This window comes from Triticum urartu, chromosome 1 (assembly GCF_003073215.2).
Source record: "Triticum urartu cultivar G1812 chromosome 1, Tu2.1, whole genome shotgun sequence".
NCBI classification, from domain to species: Eukaryota; Viridiplantae; Streptophyta; class Magnoliopsida; order Poales; family Poaceae; genus Triticum; species Triticum urartu.
This window is the reverse complement of record NC_053022.1, coordinates 3,002,541-3,024,289: the sequence shown is the minus strand read 5'-3', so window position 1 is coordinate 3,024,289 and position 21,749 is coordinate 3,002,541. Positions and strand designations below refer to the sequence as shown.

The following is a 21,749-nucleotide window of genomic DNA, read 5'->3' as shown; positions in this document are numbered from 1 at the left end:
AGATGGCCACCGGTGAGGGTTCCCCCCTCCGGCAGGGTGTCGGAACAGGGTCCCGAGAGGTTTTTGGTGGCTACAGAGGCTTGCGGCGGCGGAACTCCCGATCTAATCTCTGTTCTAGAAGTTTTACGATACGTAGGTATATATGGGTGAAAGGGGTATGTCGGTGGAGCTACGGGGGCCCCACGAGGCAGGGGGGCGCGCCCTAGGGGGGTGGGCGCGCCCCCCACCCTCGTGGCCAGCTCCCGTATCTTCTAACGTAGAGTCCAAGTCTATCAGGTGGGTTTCCTTCCAAAAATAACTTCTCCAGTTGATTATGTTCCGTTTCGACTCCGTTTATATTCCTTTTCCTCGAAATAGTAAAATAGGCATAAAACAGCAAATCTGGGCTGGGCCTCCGGTTAGTAGGTTAGTCCCAAAAATAATATAAAAGTGGATAATAAAGCCCAATATTGCATAAAACAGTAGATAATATAGCATGGAGCAATCAAAAATTATAGATACGTTGGAGACGTATCAACATCTCATATGGTCCATGACGTTCAAAACGTCTTTGAAGTCCCGATTCTAAGTCGTTAAGCATGGTTCACTAAACTATCAAGTAGTCATCATATTGAGCTAGCCAAACATTCATCACGTCTGCATCTGCTCCTGCAATAGGTCTGTCACCTAGCGGTGCATCAAGGTCATAATTCTTCTGTGCAGCAATGAGGATAATCCTTAGATCACGGATCCAATCCGCATCATTGCTACTAACATCTTTCAACTCAGTTTTCTCTAGGAACATATCAAAATAAAACAGGGGAGCTAAACGCGAGCTATTGATCTACAACATAGATATGCTAATACTACCAGGACTAAGTTCATGATAAATTAAAGTTCAATTAATCATATTACTTAAGAACTCCCACTTAGATAGACATCCCTCTAATCCTCTAAGTGATCACGTGATCCAAATCAACTAAACCATGTCCGATCATCACGTGAGATGGAGTAGTTTCAATGGTGAACATCACTATGTTGATCATATCTAGTATATGATCCACGCTCGACCTTTCGGTCTCAGTGTTTCGAGGCCATATCCGTTATATGCTAGGCTCATCAAGTTTAACCTGAGTATTCCGCGTGTGCAACTGTTTTGCACCCATTGTATTTGAACGTAGAGCCTATCACACCCGATCATGATGTGGTGTCTCAGCACGAAGAACTTTCGCAATGGTGCATACTCAGGGAGAACACTTATACCTTGATAATTTAGTGAGAGATCATCTTATAATGCTACCGTCAATCAAAGTAAGATAAGATGCATAAAAGATAAACATCACATGCAATCAATATAAGTGATGTGATATGGCCATCATCATCTTGTGCTTGTGATCTCCATCTTTGAAGCATCGCCATGATCACCATCATCACCGGCGCGACACCTTGATCTCCATCGTAGCATCGTTGTCGTCTCGCCAACTTATGCTTCTACGACTATCGCTACCGCTTAGTGATAAAGTAAAGCATTACAGGGCGATCGCATTGCATACAATAAAGCGACAACCATATGGCTCCTGCCAGTTGCCGATAACTCGGTTACAAAACATGATCATCTTATACAATAAAATTTAGCATCATGTCTTGACCATATCACATCACAACATGGCCTGCAAAAACAAGTTAGACGTCCTCTACTTTGTTGTTGCAAGTTTTACGTGGCTGCTACGGGCTGAGCAAGAACCGTTCTTACCTACGCATCAAAACCACAACGATAGTTTGTCAAGTTAGTGTTGTTTTAACCTTCTCAAGGACCGGGCATAGCCACACTCGGTTTAACTAAAGTTGGAGAAACTGACACCCGCTAGTCACACGTGTGCATAGCACGGCGGTAAAACCAGTCTCGCGTAAGCGTACGCGTAATGTCAGTCCGGGCCGCTTCATCCAACAATACCGCCGAACCAAAGTATGACATGCTGGTAAGCAGTATGACTTGTATCGCCCACAACTCATTTGTGTTCTACTCATGCATATAACATCTACGCATAAAACCTAGCTCTGATGCCACTGTTGGGGAACGTAGTAATTTCAAAATTTCCTACGCACACATAGGATCATGGTGATGCATAGCAACGAGAGGGTAGAGTGTGTCCACGTACCCTCGTAGACCGAAAGCGAAAGCGTTAGCACAACGCGGTTGATGTAGTCGTACGTCTTCACGATCCGACCGATCAAGTACCGAACGCACGGCACCTCCGAGTTCAGCACACGTTCAACTCGATGACGTCGCTCGAACTCCGATCCAGCCGAGCTTTGAGGGAGAGTTATGTCAGCACGACGGCGTGGTGACGATGATGATGTTCTACCGTCGCAGGGCTTCGCCTAAGCACCGCTACGATATTATCGAGGTGGATTATGGTGGAGGGGGCATCGCACACGGTTAAGAGATCCAAGGGATCAATTGTTGTGTCTCCAAGGGGTGCCCCCCTCCCCTTATATAAAGGAGTGGAGGAGGGGGAGGGCCGGCCCTCTCTATGGCGCGCCCTAGGAGGAGTCCTACTCCCATCGGGAGTAGGATTCCCCCCCTTCCAAGTAGTAGGCGTAGGAGTCAAGAAAAGGGGAGAGAGAAGAGAAGGAAGGAGGGGGCGCAGCCCCTCCCCCTAGTCCAATTCGGACTAGGCCTTGGGGGGCGCCCAGCCTCTCCTCTCTCTTTCCCCTAAAGCCCAATAAGGCCCATATACTCCCTGGCGAATTCCCGTAACTCTCCGGTACTCCGAGAAATACCCGAATCACTCGGAACCTTTCCGATGTCCGAATATAGTCGTCCAATATATCGATCTTTACGTCTCGACCATTTAGAGACTCCTCGTCATGTCCCCGATCTCATCCGGGACTCCGAACTACCTTTGGTACATCAAAACACATAAACTCATAATATAACCGTCATCAAAACGTTAAGCGTGCGGACCCTACGGGTTCAAGAACTATGTAGACATGACCGAGACATGTCTCCGGTCAATAACCAATAGCGGAACCTGGATGCTCATATTGGCTCCCACATATTCTACGAAGATCTTTATCGGTCAAACCGCATAACAACATACGTTGTTCCCTTTGTCATCGGTATGTTACTTGCCCGAGATTCGATCGTCGGTATCTCAATACCTAGTTCAATCTCGTTACCAGCAAGTCTCTTTACTCGTTCCATAATACATCATCCCGCAACTAACCCATTAGCTGCAATGCTTGCAAGGCTTATAGTGATGTGCATTACCGAGTGGGCCCAGAGATACCTCTCCGACAATCGGAGTGACAAATCCTAATCTCGAAATACGCCAACCCAACAAGTACCTTCGGAGACACCTGTAGAGCACCTTTATAATCACCCAGTTACGTTGTGATGTTTGGTAGCACACAAAGTGTTCCTCCGGTAAACGGGAGTCGCATAATCTCATAGTCATAGGAACATGTATAAGTCATGAAGAAAGCAATAGCAGAATACTAAACGATCAAGTGCTAAGCTAACGGAATGGGTCAAGTCAATCACATTATTCTCCTAATGATGTGATTCTGTTAATCAAATGACAACTCATGTATATGGCTATGAAACATAACCATCTTTGATCAACGAGCTAGTCAAGTAGAGGCATACTAGTGACACTCTGTTTGTCTATGTATTCACACAAGTATTATGTTTCCGGTTAATACAATTCTAACATGAATAATAAACATTTATCATGAAATAAGGAAATAAATAATAACTTTATTATTGCCTCTAGGGCATATTTTCTTCACTTATGCATAGGGGTTGGCACACGTTTTCGTCTTGGCTCTATAGTTGAAACTTTGGGGCACTCTTTGAAATTCTTTGTGTTGGTTTGAATAGATGAATCTAAGATTGTGTGATGCATATCGTATAATCAAACCCGCGGATACTTGCGGTGACATTGGTGTATCTACGTGACATTAGGGTTTTCGTTGATGTGTATTTTAAGGTGTTATTTTAGTACGAACTCTAGGGTTGTTTGTGATATTTATAGGAATAGCCCAATAGATTAATCAGAAAGAATAACTTTGAGGTGGTTTCGTACCTTACAATAATCTCTTCGTTTATTCTCCGATATTAATGGCTTTGGAGTGAGTCTTTGTTGCACGTTTAGGGTTGTTATATGATTTAATTATGTTATCATTGTTGAGAGAACTTGCACTAGTGAAAGTATAACCCTAGGCCTTGTTTCCAAGCATTGTAATACCGTTTTCGCTTACTTTTATTACTTGCTACCTTGCTGTTTTTATATTTTTATATTACAAAAACATATATCTCCTATCCGTATTGCACTTTTATCACCATCTCTTTGCCGAACTAGTGCACCTATACAATTTACCATTGTATTGGGTGTGTTGGGGACACAATAGACTCTTTGTTATTTGGTTGCAGGATTGTTTGAAAGAGACCATCTTCATCCTACGCCTCCCACGGATTGATAAACTTTAGGCCATCCACTTGAGGGAAAATTTGCCACTGTCCTACAAAACTCTGCGCTTGGAGGCCCAACACGAGTCTATAAGAAGAAGATTGCGTAGTAGACATCACCTGCTCACTTGGAGAAGCACACATGAGAAAGAAACACCGCGGCCATACGGATGGTATCACACACACTCTCTCTCTGCTTGTTTTCCCATGTTAGTATTCAGCCCAATCCTACATGTACATTCGGATCCGACCGGTTATCCGTAGTATCCTATGATCGGATGACCCATATGAACGACGGCCTTCGGTGTTTTCGTTGCCTGCTCACTTGGAGAAGCACACATGAGAAAGAAACACCGCGACCACACGGATGATATCACACACACACTCTCTGTTTGTTTTTCCACGTTAGTATTCGGCCCAATCCTACATGTACATTCGGATCCGACCGGTTATCCGCAGTATCCCATGATCGGACGAGGACGACCTAGATCAGCGGCGACCTTCGATGTTTTTGTTGCTTGCTCACTTGGAGAAGCGCACACGAGAAAGAAACAGCACGACCAGATGGTATCACACACACACACACACTCTATGTTTGCTTTCCCACGTTAGTATTCGACCCATTCCTACATGTATATTCGGATCCGACCGGTTATCCGCAGTATCTAATGATCGGACGACCCAGATCAGCGGCGGCGTTCGGTGTTTTTGTTGTCTGCTCACTTGGAGAAGCACACATCAGAAAGAAACACCGCGGCCACACGAATGGTATCACACACGCTCTTTCTGTTTGTTTTACCATGTTAGTATTTCGGCACAATCCTACATGTACATTCGGATCCGACCGGTTATCCGCAGTATCCCATGATTGGACGGCCCAGCGGCGGCCTTCAGTGTTTTTGTTGTCTGCTCACTTGAAGAAGCACACATGAGAAAGAAACACTGCGACCACACGGGTGATATCACACCTACACTCTGTTTGCTTTCCAACGTTAGTATTCGGCCCCAATCCTACATGTACATTCGGATCTGACCGATTATCCGTAGTATCTCATAATCAGACGACCCATATCAGCGGCGGCCTTTGGTGTTTTTGTTGTTTGCTCACTTACAGAAGCACACAAGAGAAAGAAACACTGCAGCCACACGGATGGTATCACACGCACACACACTCTCTCTGTTTGTTTTCTCACGTTAGTATTTGGCCCAATCCTACATGTACATTTAGATCCGATTGATTATCCGCAGTATCCCATGACTGGATGGTCCAGATCAGCGGTGACCTTCTGTATTTTTGTTGATTGCTCACTTGGAAAAGCACACAAGAAAAATACACCGCGGCCACAGATGATATCACACACACATACACACACACTCTGTTTGTTTTCCAACGTTAGTATTCGGCCCCAACCCTACATGTACATTCGGATCTGACCGATTATCCGCAGTATCTCATAATCGGACGACCCAGATCAGCGGCGGCCTTTGGTGTTTTTGTTGTTTGCTCACTTGGAGAAGCACACAGGAGAAAGAAACACTGCAGCCACACGGATGGTATCACACACACACTCTCTCTCTTTGTTTGTTTTCCCACGTTAGTATTTGGCCCAATCCTACATGTACATTTAGATCCGACCGATTATCCGCAGTATCCCACGGTCCAGATCAGCGGCGACCTTCTGTGTTTTTGTTGCTTGCTCACTTGGAGAAGCACACAAGAAAAAAACACCACGCCCACAAATGATATCACACACACAGACACACACACACACGAAAAAAGCACGGCGGCCAAGGATGGTCCCACAGTACAGACACACACTCTTCGTCCTTCTGTTGTGTTTTTCCACGGTAGTATTCGGCCTGATACCACTTTTAGATCGAGATCCGATTGCTTGTTCGCTATATCCCATGATTGGATGGCTCAAATCAGCGGCGGCCTCTTGGTGATTTGCTTGCTTGCTCCCTTGAGAAAGCGCATATGAAAGAAACATCATGGCCACGGATGGTATCACACACACACACTCTTTCTCTGTTATGTTTTCCATGTTAGTATTCGGCCCAATCCTATATGTATATTCAAATCCGACCGATTATCTGCAGTATCCCATAATCGAACGGCCCAGAATAGCGGCGTCCTCCGGCGTGTTTTGTTGCTTGCTCACTTGGAGAAGCACACAAGAAAGAAACACCGCGGCCACGGATGGTATCACACACACATACTCTGTTTTCCCATCGCCTCGCCAGGACTGGTTCGTATTCACTCCTTCCTCTACGAAATACTCGCCGATTGCATGACCTAGATCGCCGACGGTGGGCCGTGTCGGTCCACCACCCTGCCATGTCCGAACCCGACGTAACCCCGCACATACATCCAGATCCAACCGCTTATCCATCTCATCCCCCGACCGAACGGTTCTGATCATCGGCGGTGGCGAATGTCTCGCTTGCACGCTTGGAGAAGCACGAGAAGACGCACGCCGCAGCCACAGATGGCATCACAGCACACACATTATGTTGCTATTATGTTGTGTTCTGCCACGTCGATATCCGATCTAATCCTCACATGTACATTCAAATCAGACCGCTTATCCGCTGCATCCCACGATCGGACAGCCCAGATCAGCAGCGTCTCCGGTATGTTTGCTTGTCTACTCATCACTTGGGGAAGCACACAAGAGAAAGAGAAAGAAACACCGCGGCCACACGGATGGTATCACAAACACAACACGCACTCTCTGTTGCGTTTTCCCATCCGCCGCGGTGGGTTTGGTTCGTATTTCCTGCCTTCTCTGTTTCCCCAACCCATTCTCTCATCTCTGTATCGTCTCGCGCTCCCCTCCTTCGCTCGCTCCCCCGCTCCGCTGCCTAGGGTTTGCGCCGAGCAGATCCGGCCGGCGGCGCCGCCGCCGGACGAGCTGACCGGCCCCGCCGTCCGTCCGTCCCCGCACGGGGCCGCAGCCCGACCGCCCCGACACCGGCCGCGATCCGATCCGTGAGCGCCTCCCTTCCATTTCCCCAAACTCCGTTTCCCCAAACTTCCTCCCTCCCCGATCTAATCCATCCTCCGTCGCCGAATCCAGCGCTGCCGCCGAGGGAGGATGTCTCCACCGCCGGCGTCACCCGCGCTGTCGGCGCAGAAGCTGACGACCAACGACGCCCTGGCCTACCTCAAGGCCGTCAAGGACAAGTTCCACGACAACCGCGCCAAGTACGACGAGTTCCTCGAGGTCATGCGCGACTTCAAGAGCGCCAGGTCTGTATCCCTCCGTCCCCATCTCCCTCGCCGCATCTCAATCGCTCCATTCCGGCTGGGATTCCGGCCGGGATTCGGGGTTTCGCCGGAACGGGAAACCGAAGGAAACATGTTCGCCGATTTGAGTTTTCCCCTTTCCTTACCCGTGGGTGCGGTGCTTGCAGGATCGACACCGCGGGCGTCATCATCCGGGTGAAGACGCTCTTCAGCGGCTACCCGGAGCTCATCCTCGGCTTCAACGCCTTCCTGCCCAAGGGCTTCGCCATCAAGCTGCAGGACATCGACGGCACTGGCGACAAGAAGCAGCCCGTCGACTTCATGGAGGCCATCAACTTCGTCAACAAGATCAAGGCCAGGTTCCAGGCCCAGGACCACGTCTACAAGGCATTCCTCGCCATCCTCAACATGTACCGCATGCACAACAAGTCCATCCAGGACGTATACCAGGAGGTACCTCATCTTCTTCTTCTCCTTTTACCTGTAGAAAGAAAAGCATTTCGTGATTTATCTAGATATGTGGTGCTTGTGTGCATATGATGCTAACACGGATGGGATTGATCTAGGTTGCCACGCTGTTCCACGACCACCCCGACCTGCTCGAGGAGTTCAAGCATTTCTTGCCTGATACGTCCAACGCTCCGCAAGTGCTGGCCGCTCCTAAAGCCGTCTCCGCCAAACAGGAAGCCCCGGCCGTGCCTTCTGCCAGTGCCAGGAATGTGCAGAGCATCAAGGTAAATATGGACATGGACCACTGATATGGTTTCCTGTCTTCATTTCTGTATTTTTATAGTTAGTGCATAGCAGGGACAATTTCTTTTCCTTATATGTGAACCAGCAACATTTACTCTATTGAAATTAATGAAATGTACCGATGATGGAGTTGAGTTCTTACATTGGCTTTTGGATCACTGTGTATTACTCCCTCCGTTCCAAATTACTTGACCCATATTTATCTAGACACGAATGTATCTAGACACTAAACAAGTATAGATACATCCGTATTTAGAAAAATTCAAGTCAACTAATTTGGAACAGAGGGAGTAGTTGGCATTGGCTCCTCCATGGCTTGACTTGACAGTTGTAGATGTAAAATAATCCGGCATATACATTTGGACTTCAATGCTGTAATACTCCCTCCGTCCCAAAATAAGTGTCTCAACTTTGACACTTACTTTGGGACTGAGGGAGTCCTTCACTGGCCACAGAACTTCTATGCTGACCTTTTGTTTTCTCCATCTCCAGAGAGAGAGGCCTCAGCCATCAACTGCTGAGCGTGACAGCAGTGTTGATCGCCCTGATCTCGAGCATGACCCTGACAGAAAGCGTGTCGACAAGGAAAAGGATCGTAAGATCGACCGGGACAGAAAAGATCATGACAAGGATGCTGAGTTTGAAAGCAAAGATTTGGACGGAGGGCTACGCAAGCGCAAAGCTTTCTCAAAGAAGCTGGAGGGTGACACACACCAAGGGGCGGCAAGCATCTCTGCTTCGTCGTACAATGATAATGATGCACTGAAAAGTGAGTCCCTGACCATGTTGATAATAGGACTGAGATGTCTTTTCGTGTGGATACTTGTGCAGCATGGCATCATCAGTGCCTTGTAGATCTCCAGTTTCTATTAATTTTAGAATTTATCAGTGACTTGCGTATGGCCCTGTTAGCTTCAGAATTTATCTTGTGCTTTTATTCAGCTTAGCATACAGCCTTGATATCCACTTTAATAATGCCCTACACAGTCCTTCCTCTTGGATTTATAGATTCATTTCTATCATTCAAAATCAGGTACATACACCCAAGAGTTCCTTTTCTGTGAGAAAGTCAAGGAGAAGCTAGAGCCTGAAGCTTACCAGGAGTTTTTGAAATGCCTTCACATATACAGCCAGGAAATAATTACAAGAAGTGAATTGAAAAATCTGGTAAGTTAGACCGATTTGTTATAAAGATAAATTATGAATCTTAGCTAATGATATCTGTAAAGAGTTGTGAGATACCCTACCCAACCACTAGATAAACCTACTGTTGTGTTTCTGAACATGGATAGCCTTGCTTATTTTCAGGTACATGACATACTTCAGCGCTACCCAGAGCTTATGACTGGATTTAGCGAGTTCTTGGAACATTGTGAAAACATAGGTAGACCACATATATTTATTCACTTGTGAATTTATGTTTGCTGAATGCACTTTCTGTTTTATTATGTTCTCCCCCATTTCTAAAGAGTTCCTTTACTCTGTAGATGGTTTTCTGGATGGAGTCATCAATAAAAGTAAGCGATCCCTTACCCTGTAGTTTAAAGTTTCATTGTTTCTACTCTTTATAGGGATTCTTTATAGTAGTTCTTTTTTTAAATGAAGGGCAAACATCACGAACAGTCAAGGCATTGGAAAAAGAGAGAGATAAAGGGCGTGCAGGGGAGGACAGGGAAAGAGATGCTGAAAAACTGAGCGAAAAGGAACGAGAAAAGCTTGATAAAGTGTCTGCGCTCAATTCTAAGGAAGCCACTACCCACAAAGCTGCTGCGTTCTCTTCTACCAAAGAGAAGTACCTATGCAAGCCAATATCAGAGCTTGACCTCTCAAACTGTCAGCGGTGCACTCCCAGTTACCGACTTTTGCCTAAAAATGTAAGCTGGTTCAACTCAATGTACTATCGTCTTTTTTTACTCCCTGTCATTTCTGTCTGACAATTCTTTCCACAATATCTCACACTTCCTTTCTTTTTGCAGTACCCCGTCCCTGCTTCAAGTTGCAGAACTGACCTTGGAATCTCTGTGCTCAATGATCACTGGGTATCAGTTACCTCAGGAAGCGAGGATTATTCATTTAAACACATGCGGAAGAATCAGTATGAAGAAAGCTTGTTTAGATGCGAAGATGACAGGTTCTGTAATATGTTTCATACTTTGATTGCATCTTACTGTGGGCACCAGCAAAGCATACAATAGTACATATTAGCAAAGCGCCCAATTTATAGTTTCACAATCCATTTGTTCTCTTTTATAATAACATGCTTCTCGTTTCATTAGGAAAATCAAAGCGGCACTTGAACAACGTAACTCTGCAATAAATGAAAATAACTTACATCGGTGCCCTTCTTAGCCCTTGAGTGCATCAACAGGAAAAAAGGACCCACCCTACCAGCAACTCTAGGACCATAACCTTAGACTGGGTACAATCTTGTTCAGTTCAGCAAAACTTTCATGCATCTTCATTTCCTTACCAAGCATCCAACATTAACTGTTGCTGCACCATCATGATGCTTGGTGCCATCTGTTCTCCAAATGGCAAACCACAGGAGCCCCCATCCTTTTGCCCTGTATAGACTCCATTGGAACCCCATTGAAGAATTCGGTTCCGGTTCTCTTTTGTTTTCATGTTAGCCCAAAGGTTAATCTAGTGATGCATGACTACAACTGTCAACTCTCTGGAATCATGATGCACTTAACTTTGAAAATAGACATTAATAACAGCAGCAACAACAAAGCCTTTCTGTCCCAAACAAGTTGGGTAGGCTAGAGTTGAAAACAGGCATTGATCCTTTCTGAATTGTCATGCACCCACAATTCTTAGGAAAATGAAAAGCCACTGACTACAAGAACAGAGTCCATCACAGTAGGAAGTTAGAAAGTACAATTGTCCACAGCCCAAATATGTATAGCCGTAGAATACTGAAGAAATAACTGATCGACAGTAACCATAAAGCAAGAAAAGACGTAAAAATACTCTTCCATAATTTGTATGCGTTAGAGATTTCATTTCAATCATAAATAAGATGCTTTTGCTTGACCAGAACCTGTTCTTAATCATAAATAATATGTCCATAACAGTTATATCACACTTTGTGTTTCTTTTTCTGCATTGTGTCACCCATTAACCAGGGTAGCATTGTGTGCACAGCTTATCTTGCCATTTAAGTTGCCCGTGGATGATAATTAATTAGTTACTCTTTGTGAAATGTACTTTTCAGGTTTGAGTTGGACATGCTGCTGGAATCAGTTAATGTGGCGATTAAGCGTGTTGAGGAGTTGATAGAAAAAATGCAAGAAAATTCAATCAAACCAGACAGCCCTATACGCATCGATGAACATTTGACCTGTAAGTATCTGCCAGCATGTATGGTAGTTCTTTGCTGCATGGCTTTTGAGTGCTCTTCTATGGTTGAAAAGAACATGCATATCATTTAACTCTTTGTGCTTTTGACAGCTCTGAATTTGAGGTGCATAGAGCGGTTATATGGTGACCATGGCCTTGATGTCATGGATGTTCTTCGTAAAAATGCGAGTGTGGCATTACCAGTTATTTTAACTAGGCTTAAGCAAAAGCAGGAGGAATGGTCAAGGTGCAGGTCAGATTTTAACAAGGTTTGGGCTGAAATATATGCCAAGAATTATCACAAGTCCCTTGACCATCGCAGTTTCTATTTCAAACAACAAGATTCGAAGAATCTGAGCACAAGAGGTATGCATTTATGATACTGCAACTGAAATCATCAGGCTGGGTCACAATGGGAGTACGATAGGTAGTATCATGCATGCCAACTATGCATTTTAGCTTATGTGGCACACAATTAAATGAGGAAGGAGAGGGTTGATACCATACTATGATACCGTATTGTATTAAATGATGTACTAGTGTGTGTCTTGCATGGCAATAAATGAGACTGCTATGAACCAAGTTATGATACTATGATACCAAGTTATGATACTGTGATACCAAGTCTTGCATGGCAATAAATGAGGCTACTATGATACCAAGTTATGATACTATGTATTGTGGAGGTAGTATCATACACTAGTATCATATGCATGATGCTAGTATATGATACTTCCCATTGCTTCAAAGCTGTATTTTTTAAACTACCCCCTCCCCCCATGTGCAGCTCTATTGTCTGAGATCAAAGAAATTAATGAGAAGAAAAGGAAGGAGGATGATGTGCTTCTTGCCATTGCTGCTGGGAATAGGCGGCCAATAGTTCCCAATATGTCATTTGAGTATGTAGATTCAGAAATTCATGAAGATGTTTATCAGATCATCAAGTACTCTTGTGGAGAGGTCTGCAGCTCTCCAGATCAAGTTGACAAAGTGATGAGAACCTGGACGACATTTGTGGAACCTATTTTGGGAGTTCAACCCCGAACTCCTGCCGTTGAAGATGTAGGTGTGGTAAAATCGAAGAGCCGAACCCCCACGACTGGTCTTGCAAGTGTAGGGGAAAGTAATAATGTAATACCAAACGGCGCAGTCACTGTTAAGCAAGCCAATGGAGATGAAAGCATTCCGAAGGAACAAGCACAATCTTCTCGTGGTTTATTGGCGAATGGAGTTTCAGAAGATGCTCAAAATGGTTTCCATGATGCTGATCGAACTGTCCGCAGAGGTGAGGGGCCATCTAACACTTCATTACATCAGACAGAACAGAATCAGCGGAGAACAAATATGGAGCTTACATCAGGTTTGTGCTGTCCTCTGTTAAATATGTGAGGGTGCCTTTTAAGTTACATTTTAGCGTAGCTAATTTGTTACGACTGTCTTAGCCAATTCTAATTGGTTTAATTTGCCTTTCAGGTACTAATTCTTCTAGAGGTAATTTCTCTGGAAGTGAGGCTGTTGTTGAAGCTATGGGTGGCAATGAAACAATTCCATCTATAGGGGTATGATCATTCTTAAACTGGGTTTACTTACTAGTAATTGTTATGCTTGTATGTTCGCTTTCATGCCTTTAGTTACATTGTGTCTTTTCGTTTATTCGTATTGGTGGCAATGTTGTTGATGCCAAGTGTAATCGTACATTGTCGACTAAAAACCATGAAATTAGTAAGAACCTGTCTAGTTTTACATGTGCGATGTGATATGAGCACAACCTCGAACGGCCGCTGATTTGTCTTGATCTTTTACAATGCAACATCCTCCGAAATCCACCATTAAAATCTCCCAATTACGCGAGCAGCACACGTAACCTGAAGATGGGGCAACGACAACCAACAAGAAATCCCTCGACCTATGTTTTTGAGGTGTCCTGCCTTAGACGCTTAGGTGGCACTTAGGCGATAAGGCGCCCGGGCAGCGCCTTACAAATATGCCCGCCTTAGGCGTCCGCCTTAGTCGCTTAGGCGCCACCTAGGCGCTAGAGCGGGTGGTGCTCGCCTTAGGTCCGCCTTATAAACAATGCCCTCGACACACGAGGTATATCCCGCCATAGTAGAACGTAACCAGCATGCAACCCGCCGGTGATGGACCTCGATCCAATAGCTACAAACCTCTTGATGTACGCATGAGAATCATCTCGCCAAAGTAAAATCTTGAATTAGAAAGTTCCACAAAGATAGATAAATTAGACACCCAGAGGGCCGCTTCATTGTGGATGTCTAAAGCTCAAAATTCAATCTAACTATAGCCAGCCCGTTTTATAGGTGACACACCTGGTCGTTCCAAACCGAGTCACGAGTCCCAAGCAAACACGTAAACAAACCTGATATAGACTCCTATTCAAACTAACAAAAGATTTTCCTAACAAATTATGCGGCTACCTTGATCACTAGCAACCGAATTAGACTTAGTACGTGACAAAGGACTATGGAACGATGCAAAGGAAGAAAACATAACGTAGCTAGCTTTCCTTATTTCTTGCCATGGATTTGAACACAACCTGTTTGGGGGAGTCCTGAATTTTGGTCTGATCTCCTTTTGTGGTGGAGGCATTTGGAGCAACATATAACCAAGTAAAACCAATGTTCAAAAAAGCGGATAGCGTAAGCGAAGCGGAAGGCCACGGCTTAGAGCAATGAACGCTTTAGCGCAGCTTAACTGCGCTTAAGCGTTTTTGAAATTGGCTAGAATTTGACAGAAGCACAGGAAAATAGGGAACATGGCACATGGGTAATTGAATAGCATCTAAAATACAGTTCACACCATAGCGAATACACATCAGGTTCACATGGCAAGCAAAGGGCAGCCCGGTGCATATAGCTCCCGCTTGCGTAGGGTCCGGGGAAGGGTCCGGCCACTTTGGGTGTATTGTACGCAGCCTTTCCCTACATTTCTGCAAGAGGCTGTTTCCAGGACTCGAACCCGTGACCTCTTGGTCACAAGGCAACAGCTTTACCGCTGCGCCAAGGCTCCCTTCCTCACATGGCAAGCAAAATAACAACTAAAATGCAGTTTAGTTCAAATAGTCATAACCTAATAGAGATCATGTGGCCAGAATTTTGCCAGAATATGAAGGAAGTTCCCATACAGAGCCTAATAATAAGATAAATGGCATATTGCCATAATTGCGCACGCAGACAAGCAAAAGTAGTTCAAAAACAGCCAAATTTTTAAAAGAACGTTTAATATACCGCTTAGGGCAAAAGCGAAGCGGTTTGCCATTGCTCAGTGCTTAAGCGCGCTTTCCTGAACAGACTAAAACTTGTCGCATTAAATTACCGTGGTCAAAGTCCCTTTCCTTTTGTGTAGCACATGAAATAGCTTGAAGTATTTTTGGACGTGAAAGAATAGCTTGGCACCGATGGTCGGGTTGCTATCTCGCACGTTCGTTCTACCGCTCGCTGAGTGTTGTTTCCCCTTTTGGCAAATCAGAACGAGAGAGCCTCACTGGTCCCCACCGGTTAAATTCAGGGGGGGGGGGGATTAGGAGTAGGTGGTGGGCCAGTGTTGCTTACATGCGGTAAATTAACAGGGAGGGATTGAGAATAGTGGAGGTGGTGGGCCCATGAGTTTGCATGCGAGCGCAAGGGATACAAGCTAGTGGGGCCAGGTGGTACATGGGACAGCTAGCCTCCCGTGCATGCCTCCTGGTGTTTACTAGCTGGTTACCCGGTGGACCTCTCCCATGAAAGGAAACTGAAAGGAGACAGGGCGCTCTGGGCGCTGTCCGAGCCGGCGTTGCAACGCCCACGTGCGAAGGAGCAATTTCGGATGGTCACATCACCATGCATATGCCCCTTATCCTAAAATAGATTTCAAGAAACTTATGCTTTGCTTATGTTAATTTGTATTCTTTTTTCACAGAGAGGAGAAGCTGGGAGGCCAGGATCTGTGCCTCAGAAGAATTCAAAGGTTGAAAGAGAAGAGGGAGAATTATCTCCTAATGGGGATTTTGAAGAGGAGAATTTTGGGCCTCTAGGAAATGCAGCTGTAGACGGAGCTTCGAAGCCGAAAGAAGTTTCTGCTGGTAGAACTAGAGCAGCTGAGTTTGCTGGAGAGAATGACGCTGATGCGGATGATGAAGGTGACGAAAGTGCCCAGAGATCTACAGAAAGTGAAAATGCATCTGAGGCTGGCGAGGACGCTTCTGGTAGTGAATCTGGTGACGGCGAGGAGTGTTCTCGGGAAGACAACGAGGACGAGGAGGATGCTGATCATGATGATCCTGATGCTAAGGTTGAAAGTGAGGGTGAGGCAGAGGGAAACACAGGCGCACATGATGCCGATGGAGGGATGTCACTACCCTTTTCAGAGCGTTTGCATAATACAGTTAGACCACTCGCCAAGCATGTCCCCACAGCATTGCAGGATCATGGTGGGAAATTTTCACGCATATTTTATGGAAATGATTCATTTTATGTTCTGTTCAGGTTACACCAGGTTAGTTGTTTGAATACATACATGCCTATATAGTCAACACCCCTTTTGACATGTTCTTTGTCTATATAGCCAACACCCCTTGGCTAACTTGCACTGATCTGCAGATCTTATACGAGAGGCTACTATCAGCCAAGACAAACTCTTCTACAGCTGAAAAGAAGTGGAGAACTTCCAAGGATACGAGCTCCCCACACCAATACTCAAAGTAACATTGCATAGCTACTCTGCTCCATTGGGATGTTTCACTGTGATGGATAACTAATGTGCTGTTAGTGCAGGTTTATGGGTGCACTTTATAACTTGATTGATGGCTCTTCTGACAACACCAAATTCGAGGACGACTGCCGTTCAATCATCGGGACTCAGTCCTATGTTCTTTTTACATTAGATAAGCTGATATACAAAGTTGTGAAGCAGGCAAGTTGCCTTAATGATTGCATCTATTATATTGCAAACATAGTTCTGTTATATTAGGAAGTGCTTACAGTATCATTTTCATGTCTGTCTTCAGCTTCAAGCAATAGCAGCTGATGAAATGGATAACAAGCTCCTCCAGCTTTATATATATGAGAAGTCCAGGTCTCCTGGAAGGTTCTTTGATCTAGTTTACCATGAAAATGCTCGGGTTCTTCTCCATGACGAGAGCATATATCGATTTGAACGGGTTAGTTTCTTTACAACACATTCATGTTTCAGTGATTTGCGTAGTTACTTTCATTTTGCTGTGCCGTGTTACCAGGCAATGTTTCTCTTAAGAAACCTCCTTTCTATACAAACTTGCTCACTAATCAGCCGGATAAATCCCCCAAAAATTCGAGTAACACCTTGAGAGGGGCAGGGGCTTCCTGCATTTCATATAGCAGAAGAGAATTGCCTGGTTAATTGGGAAAAACCGGGCAAAAACCAGATAATTCCCAATTTGTGAGAGAGGCTGTGACACTTTTCAGACACCTGATGTTCAGCCCCTTGATAATAAATCATGTCAACTGTTAGATGTTTGTTTATAAATGAAGTTTCCCAGGGTCAACAGATAGAGGGATACATCTGCAGAGGATTATTCGTGTTGTACCAAACCACTCACTCACTCTTCCTGCTGTAATTTGCAGCGCTCAAATCCTACGAGATTATCTGTTCAGCTCATGGAGTATGGGCATGAAAAGCCTGAAGTAACTGCAGTCTCAATTGATCCAAACTTTTCGTCATATCTTCATGACGAGTACTTGTCGAGTATTTCGGATTCAAAGGTGTCTGAAGATGTGTTCCTTGAGAGGTGAGTATTTTTCTGGCATCGCACCGTGGCTCTCATGATCTTCATCTTGTTCTTTTCATGGGTTAATCTCATCTCATTTTCCCCAGGAATAAGCGGAAACGCGGGAGCAGCAATGGTCCTCAAGCTTCCTTAGCGGTCATGGATGGTTTCAAGGTCGCGAATGGCCTTGAATGCAAGATAACCTGCAAATCCTCAAAGGTAATATACGTATATCTTGGTGGGAAGGAGCATTGTGCCCGTCAGTACCATAGTGATGTGACATTGAATCTACTTCGTTTATACCACTGAAAGAAACTCTTGGCTGATGGTGATGCTGCTTTGGCCATTGGCCATGTGACATATTTTGCTACATTTTTACTAATTAGTCAAGTATGGTGTCATATTTGCAGGTTTCATATGTCCTTGATACAGAAGACTTTTTATTCCGTATGAGGAACAGGAGGAGAATCTCATCTGGTGCAACCGCCGCACCTGGCAAGGCCGATTTTGTCAAGGCAGCTGATGTCGTGAAAGCACAGCGGTTTCATAAATTTCTTCTTTCTAGGTCCTAGGGCCATGCTGGCAGATTCTGGTAATTTGTCTAGCTTACAGTGACATATGCATTGTTAAACACACACACACACACACACACACACACACCTAGATTATCGTCTATCAGATCTAATCCGGAGCCCTTGATGTTTTCTCTCTTGTTTGCAGCCATGGTATCATCTAATCCAGAGACGACGCCGACGTGCTTTCAACAAATGTGGTGGGTGGGAAGCTAAAGCTGCTTTCCAGCCTTTTTGTGCCGAGAGGGACCGCTGGAGCTGGTAAATACCAACCAACCAAAGCATGTAGGCAGTCTTCTTGTTAAGTTGTTACCCGATGGGATGCGATGTCGCTGCTGCTGCTGGGAATGTGTATATTATTAATGTTATGTATACCCAGAAGAGAATGTGACGTCGTGTTATCCATGAGGGAGGGAGGTTATTGTTATTAATCTTGCCGGTGGTCTGATCAACTGATCATTGTTAGTTGTTACTGTCCATATGTTTTTTGTTTGTTGTTGTCCTGTCTCGCTGTTACATTTGCTCTGGTGAAGCAAATGGACTTGATTCAAATCTGGACATTGCTATATTTGTTGGTGATGCCAGCCATCTGTGTTAATTGGATTGCGTTCCTAGTGGTTCTGGATCGTCATATGATTAATTTTGCTGTAACTTTGATCATCAATTCATACACAATATTTACTTGCAATAGATCATCAAAGCAAAATATATCTTTCCATCCATCCATCAAGCAATCAGCTTCTGAGGGAACAATTTTGGATTCAGTTTCAGTTTCGGCCCTGAGAGGAAAAATGCGGGTGGGCATTTTTGCCATTTCATACTTGTAGCTGCAGGAATACGGTTGGTGGCAACTATGTCCCTTTTGTGAGATTGTGTCTTTCTCTTAGTAAACTGTGCATATCATTAATCGACAATTAAACACACGTGGCAACAACTAAAGAAACTAGGAGCTGACAGATGACCTGAAAACTAACAGCAAAGTGGAGGAGATTGACCATAGTTTAATCTCTCTAGCAGATCAGGCCAATGTAGTACTAGTACAAGTGGAATTTGATTAACATTTAAAGTTGGACCAAAAAAACCCATCCCCTCCTGCGTCGCCCTCGTCCCCACCCTCCACTCCCATCCTCCTAGAGGGCGTGGCTGTGCGAAACCCGACCGGCGGCAGCGGGGATTTTTGGCATTCTCTCGCAAGGCTATAAGTGGAAGGAGTGCCTTCTACTTGTCATGCCGGGGGTGGTGTGTCGTGAGGTGGTTGGGTGGCGGTGGCTGGGGCAGCGATGCCGGGACGACAACCCCAGACAGTGGTCCACACGGTTGGCTCTCCAACCGACATCATAGCAGCAGTGGTGGCTTACACTCTTGGTTGTGTGGGCGGCGAGGGTGGCTCAAGCACGTTCTATGTCGTTGAGAAAATGTTCATGAATTAAAAAAAATATGGAATTGAAAAAGATATTTGCAGATTTTAAAATTGATAGCAATTTCCATAAATTTTCGCAAACTTTTTAAAAATTGCTAATTCCGAAAATGTTCATGAATTTTAAAAAGTAATCTCGAATTCCATAAATCTTCAAACTTTGAAAAATGTACAATAGTTCAAAATATGTTCAAAGAATTAACTTTTTTCTTGATTTCAAAAGATGATTATTAATTAAAAAATCTGAAAATTTGGACAAATATTCATAATTTCAAAAAACAAGTTTGAGAATTCAAAATTGTTCGTGAATTCAAAAATTGTTCGAGAATACAAAAAGAGAAAAATACTTACAAATATGAGACATTGTTCATGAAATTGAAAAATCTTCACAATTTTTTAAAATGAAAGTATAATTATAAGTTAAAAAAATCATCAACTTGAAAAGGTATTCATGAATTAGAAAATTTTAAAAAGAAAGAAAACGAAAAAGTGAAGATGAAAAAAGATACCAAACTAAAAAAACCCGAAAGAAAACACTAAAAAAACCGATGGTATGGTTCTATATAACCTTTCCAAAAAAACGATGGTTTGCGTTACCAGGCTAACCGTGACCTCTGCGGGAAATAGGCTCGCTGCCAACCCGCGTCCATAAAGGAAAATTCTATATGACGCACGTCAAACTGTCGAGGGTTCGCACAGAATTCGGAGCAAGCGACGCGATCTGGGCCAGCCCGTTAGCGGTTTCTGTAGCTATGGTTTTCTCCGGTTTTTCTTTTTTCCTGTCATTTTTTGTGGCTAGTTTTCATTCAGTTTTTTTCATTTTTCTTTTCTGTTTCCTTTTTCTTTTCATTTTCGTTTTTATCTTCTCTGTTTCTTTCTTCTTTCTTATTTTCTTTCCTTTTTCTGTTTCTTTTTTCAAAAATCTGCAAAGTTGAAAAACGTAGAGAATTCAAAATTGTTTGAAAAATCGAAATATGTTTGGGGTTTTAAAAAAATTATGTTTTCAAAAGAAGTTCACAAATTTGAAAAAGTGTTTGTGTTTCAAAAAATGTCCTCCAATTAAAAAAATGTTTGTGTTTTAAAATGTTTATAAACTTGAATTTTTTCAGATTTTCAAAAAATGTTCGCGTTTAAACAATATTCGTAAATTTCAAAAAATAAGCACAATGTGCCAGGATTCAAAAAATATACGTGTTATTTTATTTTTTGGATATGGGGATGCCAAATGATACTTATGAATTTCTATATATACGTGTTATATGAACTTGTGGATATTTGGATATCATATAAACTCCTGGTTTCTCCAGTTAAAAAATAAAATAAAAAGTTTGTCGAGCTCCAAACTCGGCAATGGTATCAAGTGGCACCACCTTTGTGGCTCCTGTCTTTCTCAAGTTAAAAATAAAATAAAAAGTTTGCCGAGCTCTGAACTCGGCATAAGGGGTCATGTTGGTGATTTCTGCTGGAAATGTTTGTCGTGCTCCTCAGCGGAGTCAATTGCAAGAAACCACCACATTTGTGGCTAGGTTTGCAGGAAACTACCAAGTCGTTAATCTGTTGCAAAAAACACCATAAAATCTCTTAACCCGTTGCAAAAAGCATTGAACAACCGTTTAGCCTCGTTTGATCTCTTTTCCGATAGGTGGGCCCCAAAAACGCTGACGTGGCATGACGGACAGGCAAACGGCGCCGTTAGGAACAAAACGCTCAAGACGCCGCGTCGGTCGGTCCTTGTCAAACAGTCCCCCCCCCCCGCGCCCCTGTCCTCTCTCTCGCCCCGCTCCCCTCTCCTCTCACGCCCCTGCTCGCTGCCGGTGATGGCCACCTCGCGTGGCGGTGATGATGGCGGTGGCGGTGGTGCTGGCGATGCATCTGGTGGCAGTGGTGCTCCTGCAGATCCAACAGAGGTTTGCGGCAGTTCAAACCCATCTCTGGCTCCGCCTCTTCCACAGCCGCCGTCGCCGTCTTACTGTGTTGAGTACGCGCCGGCAAGGGCGTTCGCCAAGGCCGTGAAGGAAGATCCAGAGGGGAGCCATCACTACGCATCCTCCTTCGGCGGTGTCTCGTAAGTTCTCTTTCCGTACCCGGATTTGGTTTCTAGGGTTAGGGTTCTAAATGTTTGTGATTCTAGTGTTATAGGATCTAGTGTTATAGGATATTGGTTGTAGGTTGTTTATGTGGTCACATGTAAAGTGAAGTGTTTATGGTTAGTTCTAGGT

General features: G+C 44.3%; 1 protein-coding gene across 1 annotated transcript; it reads left to right on the top strand.

The window, feature by feature from the left end:
- Positions 1-7,219: 7,219 nt before the first annotated feature.
- On the top strand, positions 7,220-18,711 carry LOC125541257 (paired amphipathic helix protein Sin3-like 4). Its single transcript, XM_048704716.1, has 22 exons — positions 7,220-7,445; positions 7,534-7,706; positions 7,871-8,156; positions 8,270-8,437; positions 8,949-9,225; positions 9,490-9,623; positions 9,765-9,840; positions 9,944-9,973; positions 10,062-10,330; positions 10,433-10,587; positions 11,674-11,801; positions 11,910-12,164; positions 12,586-13,158; positions 13,272-13,357; positions 15,717-16,292; positions 16,397-16,497; positions 16,571-16,709; positions 16,804-16,956; positions 17,399-17,562; positions 17,649-17,760; positions 17,952-18,133; positions 18,262-18,711. Exons 2-21 carry the CDS (start codon positions 7,552-7,554, stop codon positions 18,111-18,113), a joined length of 3,999 nt encoding a protein of 1,332 aa, XP_048560673.1. The 5' UTR covers positions 7,220-7,445; positions 7,534-7,551; the 3' UTR covers positions 18,114-18,133; positions 18,262-18,711.
- The last annotated feature ends 3,038 nt before the right edge of the window (positions 18,712-21,749 follow it).